This window comes from Echinops telfairi, unplaced genomic scaffold (assembly GCF_000313985.2).
Source record: "Echinops telfairi isolate 266 unplaced genomic scaffold, ASM31398v2 ScPeMD7_7;HRSCAF=31, whole genome shotgun sequence".
Classification (NCBI taxonomy): Eukaryota; Metazoa; Chordata; class Mammalia; order Afrosoricida; family Tenrecidae; genus Echinops; species Echinops telfairi.
Genome location: NW_022103904.1, coordinates 1912447 through 1918446, shown reverse-complemented (window position 1 = coordinate 1918446; position 6000 = coordinate 1912447). Strand labels below are relative to the sequence as shown.

The 6000-nt window shown below is 40.9% G+C and overlaps 1 protein-coding gene across 6 annotated transcripts in view; it reads right to left on the bottom strand.

Moving 5' to 3' along the window:
• ANLN (anillin actin binding protein) overlaps positions 1–6000 on the bottom strand; it is a 66934-nt gene that overhangs the window by 49024 nt on the left and 11910 nt on the right. For all 6 annotated transcript variants that reach the window (XM_045286400.1, XM_045286402.1, XM_045286401.1 and 3 more), the window contains one exon: positions 4516–4809. In XM_045286400.1, the coding sequence (XP_045142335.1) occupies positions 4516–4809 (294 nt within the window). The remainder of the gene's footprint in view (positions 1–4515; positions 4810–6000) is intronic.

Sequence of the window (6000 nt, the reverse complement as noted above, 5' to 3'; positions counted from 1 at the left end):
AGGTAGACCATGAGATAGAACACCTGTTTGCATAAATTGCTAAAAATAAATTATGACCAACTGCACTACTGTGGGTTTTTAGTGTTGTTGTTTTTCTTCTTACAACTCATCACTAGTAATATGTTCTATATACAATACTACATACATACAATCAGATAACGTTCTGGTGTTATTTTTAGGTATTCAGTTTTATGATATACTGTTCAAAACCCTGCTGTATAGCAAGACTGTAGCCTGGTCTACAATGGAGTCAGTGTCAGGCGTTATTAGCACAAAGTTGGGCAATGTTCAATTCTCATGATATATGACAACTGAACTGTGCATGCCACCGGTAAGACTGGTACTTCCCTACATACCAGGCCTATCATCTGGTCTTATTTAGCATTTCATCCTAACAAAAGCATCAGGTGTTCATCTGAAACCAACTTGTTCAAGTTTCTCATATTGTAACACCCACACTGCTTATACTCCCAATAACACCTGAAGCAAAAGAAGTCATGCCATACAATAAATTCTAATCAAAAAAAGGTGAGGAAGGCTTTTCATCTATGGATAAAGGTCATGAAGAGGGTATAACAATGGGAAGGGAGTCAGCAAAGCAGCTTGTGAGGAAAGACTGCTTCATCCAGCAATCAGTAAAGATAATAGGATTTTGGAGAGTTATAGGAGCAAATAGCATAAAATGAATCATTTCAGCAAGGAGGAAGCTCAATCTACAAGATGGAAATGCTTCTGATGATTTGAATAGAGTCTAACTCCAGAAAAGTATTCCTAGGGGGTTTTGAAAACCTGAAGGACGAGCAAAGCATAGATAGCATATAGTGAGTGCTTTAATGCCTCGAGGTTAATTCCATCAATTTAAATGTAGACTTCGCTTGTGTAGCACACAGGTAAGTAGAAAAACAGGACGCAGCAATGCTCAAGTTGCCAAAAATATTCAAGAATGTGCTGGATAAGATAATACAAGGCAACGATGAAAAATACAACTTTCCTCTAGTTCCTAAATGTTTCCTCCCTGCTCCCACTATCATGACACGAATTCTACCTTGCAAGTCTGGCTAGGCCAGAGGATGTACACTGGTACAGATAGGAACTGGAAATACAGGGAATCCAGGGCAGATGAGCCCTACAGGACCAGTGGTGTGAGTGGTGATACTGGGAGGGTAGAGGGAGAATGGGTAGGAAAGAGGGAACCGATTACAAGGAACTATATGTGACCTCCTCCCTGGGGGACGGACAACCGAAAAGTGGGTGAAGGGAGACGTCGGACAGGGCAAGATATGACAAAATACCAATTTATAAATTATCAAGGGCTCATGAGGGAAGGGGGAGCGGGGAGGGAGGGGAAAAATGAGCACCTAATGCCGGGGGCTGAAGTGGAGAGGAAATGTTTTGAGAATGATGAGGGCAATGCATGTACAACTGCGCTTTACACAATTGATGTATGTATGGATTGTGTTAAGAGTTGTACGAGCCCCTAATAAAATGATTAAAATAAATAAATAAATCTTTTTTAAAAAGATAATACAAGGTAAAAAATTATAAGAGATTTTCAACATGAAAAATGTTAAATTTGCAAAAGTGATTTGACATGTATTTATAACAATGACCAATAAAAATGAAAAAAGTAGCTGCTAAGGCTGCCTATGTACAACGAAAAAACTCACAGGATTTGGTTTCTTAGTTTGGAGGCTGAAGGTCATGGTTTCATGGGACATCCTTGTTAATTGGCCTAATAGCTTGTTTAGTGCTGGGAGGCTGCTCACTTGGAACAATAGAAGGGATGTTTGAAATAAGAGGCAAATATGTCTGTTTTTACTTCCAAAAATAATCTTTTGTCAAGAGACCAGAAGAGCCATAAGCACACTCCAGGGACCATTACTGAGCATGTTGATCAAAGATCCCACAGAAGAATCCTGATCATACGAGAAAAGGTACAGACGAGAATTTAAGACCCTCATAGACTCGCAGGCTTCCTGGAGCAATGAAGATTACGTGAGCCTCTGAAACTATTGCCCTGAGATGACTGTTACGCCTTCTGAAAACTAAGGAACAGTCTAGCTGAACTAATAAAGCGTGTCTCCTGGAGCAGCAAGTACTTTTCCCTATCAACCAGGTGGGTATGCCAACAAGCATTGCTCCAAATCCACAGGACACTTTATTAAACAAAAACACGAAAATGTCAAGGCACGCTTCCTTGACATATTCTTCACCAAAATTTATACTAAGCTCTCTCTGAAGAATGTGCGCCCTGCAATGTGCTCCACAGCAGAGCGGCAGTTCCGGAGTCCTCAGGGCACGCTAATTGGGTACCTCTGAACAAGGACGGTGTTCTTGAGCCTGGGGAACAAAAGAGAAGCCTGATAGAGCAAGACCAGTGCTGTGAGGTGAGGGGGTAATGTTTCCCACAAAAATTCTCACAGCACAGCCCTTTATGTGATGGGGGCAAAAAATCCGTAGCAACTTTCTTGGCACTTGTCTTGCCGATGAAGTTTTCCGTTTTCTTAAAAGATCTTCCTAATAAGCCCCCATGATGATCCTGTGCGTGCCTAGCAGCAATACTTTTTGACTTACTCTCATATATGGCCTCAAGTTGACGACAGCAACTTGGCAGATTATATAGGAACATTAGGCACGATAAATTGTTCATAGGGGGAAGGACTTAACTCAGAAGCGGAAGGCGAACATGGTTGCACTACTTGAAGAATGTAATCAATGTCAATAAATGATACACGGAGAAGCTGTTGAATAAGTGTGTATTCTCAACAACGAAATACATAAAATGTTAATATTTTAAAACAAAATGAATATGTGAAAGTGTTGTATCTACCTCCCAACAACACTGTGATTCAGTCTGTGGATCAGGTACAATTGTCACCTGTATAGCACCCCTGGTCTGCTTTAGCTGCATAGGTGGAGAGACAGCAACCTCACATGATAGCTCAAAGAACTAATCTATTCTTCAGTGTATCTGGACCATTTCCTGGGAGGAAGTTATGGAAAAATGCATTTGGGGACTTTAGAAAAAAAAAAGGCTGAGTTATGTGAACAAGCTAAGTAAGAAAACAGGATAATATGAGGAAGGAGACAGGCAGAAAAATCATCCACATGGCAAATATTTGGAATTTAAAATAGGGGACGGCTCATGAAGAAAAGAAATTGACAGATGAGGGCTTACTGGATCCTTAAGATGACAGAAATGTTGAAGAATGAGGAAGAGGAAGGAAAGATGCAGAGTTCCTCCATGAAAAGGATTAGCTGGAGTTTTTTTTCTAAACTGAGTCAGGACTTCGGCTGCTTGGAAGCATGGATAAACTTTGAAAGCTTTGCTTAAAGTCCATAAGGAGATCAAGAAGCAGATCAAGATTTGTCACTAAACACATTAAGAAAAAAGAAAAGGTCCATACAGGCAAATCTCGCCGATTTTCTGCTTAAAAACTCCCATTGTTATTCTCAGGCGAAGACCAGGGACGCAGGCAGGTAGACCATGAGATAGAACACCTGTTTGCATAGACTGCTAGGAACTTCGGAACCATCTCTAGCAAGTGACTATATTTAATAAGCTAACTTTACCCTTAAAGCTGTGCTTTTCTTCTTTTACTTTCTCTTCACCCTCACTCCCTTGTTTTGTAAGATAGGTGTGTGGTTAGACAATGGGCAGTGAACTGTAAGGCCAGCCATCTAACTGCCCAGTCGGGTTGTCTGCGTCCCTATAGCTCTCAGTCTCAGAATCCTCGGGTTGCTGTGAGTTTGAATCCACTTGTTCAAGGTAGGTCCCAGGTTTTAATGCAATAAGGCAGGAGATGAGTACAATCCATCCTGCCACAAATGAGTCTGCTGTAAATCATTGATTTACTTCTCCGGAGAGCCTTCTCAGGCCATTTCAACCATTCCCCACCATTGTAACAAAATGACAAACTCTGAAGGTGCAAATAACTGTTTGCTTGTTTTTGACATCTTCTTTCTCCCTATCAAACAGCATTACTTTCTCAAACACACCGCCCTCAAGGCAATTCCAATTCAGCGCAATCCTGTATGGCAGGGGAAAACGGTCCCTGTGGTTTACTGGAGTAGAAAGTCTCAGCTTTCTCTTGAGGAACAGCTGGTGAATTTAAACTGCTGACCTGGTGGTTAGCAGCCCAATGCATTCCCCTCGGGCATAACCTTATTTAAGAATGCATGGGCTAGAAACTCTTGACTATATAGCTGAGGGTCAGCGTGCTAGGAATGCTAAGAATCTACTTTGATCTTTACTGTTTTTTATTGAAAATGTTATAGGATCAGGCCTTTGTGAACAAGTACAGAAAACTCATCATCATCTACTTCAATAGAAACACAACCAATTTATAAATATACTTATGATAATAAAAAACCATTTGCAAACAGGTGACTCAGGACATAGGGGGGAAACATCATTAGCCTCTCATGTATTAACTGATAAACAAAAATTTCAATAAACCAAGTAGACTCTTAATAACACTGAGTAATGGCCCTTCGTATCCCTAGAATTTATACCTGTCAGGTCAGTGTTCTCCCAATGGCGTCTCTGTTCAGCCAGTCTCTGCATGCGCGTTTTAACGGAAGAAGCTGCAGTCCCTTCCGGTCTGGAGTTCAGCTGTGAAGTCCCAGGCACCGAATCACCATCAGCAGCTGCTGCCTGGGGCTGCCCCTGACGTGGAGGAGGGCTTGGAGAACAAGGTGCTGCAGAAACCGACTCAACTGGCTGTTTATTTTCCGAGTTAGAAACTGCTTCTGCAGTGTTACCAGAACAGCGTTTCTTTGTTGGTAACAGTTTGATACAAGATTTCTCTAAATTGAAAAGATACACCAAATAAAAAGACATTCAAAAGCTCTATCTCACGGCATCCATGAAAAATTCACAGCAGATACTTAAAGAAGCAATCAAACTTTGCCAACATGTTTCTTTATTCCTTTCTATAACCTTAATTACAACAATAAAATATGTCAAATCTTACTTTCTTTCAAGTAACTTAGAACTCTGGTAACCAAGATTCCCTTTTAAGGAAACATGGTGATCTATAGATTTCAAAAGTATGAATGGAAATAACTTCAAACAACGTTTCGAGAAGTGTGTATAACATGTGTGAACTTATGTCAAATCTTCCCAAGACAATAAGAAATAAAGCATGTATATACACTAGAATAAGCAGCTTGCGGTTTCTTTAAAAACAATAAATAGTTCTATATAAGCATCACGACATAGTCACAACCCTAGTTTTCAAGTACTTAGTACTCGATGCTTGATTGTATATGCCTGTGTCACAGTGGAAATTGGAGAGGCTCCTGAACTCAAGGCAGGCCTCTGCTTCCCTGTGTGAATACCAAATGTGTAATGTTATTTCCTGTTCTTCTTCAAAATGTACAAATATAGAAAATATATTCTCTTTCTGTGGTTAACTCCAAAAATGATGGTCAGCCAATCCCACGCCCTTTTCTCTGCTTTTCTGTAACACTCCTTGACCTCTTTAAATATGTAAGTATTTTTCTGTTGTACCAAGAGACATCATCTCCGGTCTACCCCACACTCCAGGAGGACAGCTTTAAAGGGACCACGCTGGCTGAGATGGAAGGGATAGGAAGGAACGAGCAGACGCCAGGGCAGCTTGGGACTGTTGGTTTGTGCATGTGTGTGTGAACTTCTAAATCCATCACTCTATAGATTTTTTTTTTAATCGTTTTATTAGGGGCTCACACAACTCTTATCACAATCCATACATACATCAATTGTATAAAGCACATTTGTACATTCATTGCCCTCATCATTCTCAAAACATTTGCTCTCCACCTAAGCCCCTGATATCAGCTCCTCATTTTTCCCCTCCTTCCCCGCTCCAGCTCTACAGATTAATAACCCAATTTTCCCCTCCAGACCTCAAAAGCTGGTCCAGCAGATAGAGGATGAAAATGGCTCATAGATATCAAGTCCTTACCAGCATGTCTGGCCTATTGTTGCTCAGCTCATGCCAGGAGCTCTGCCTG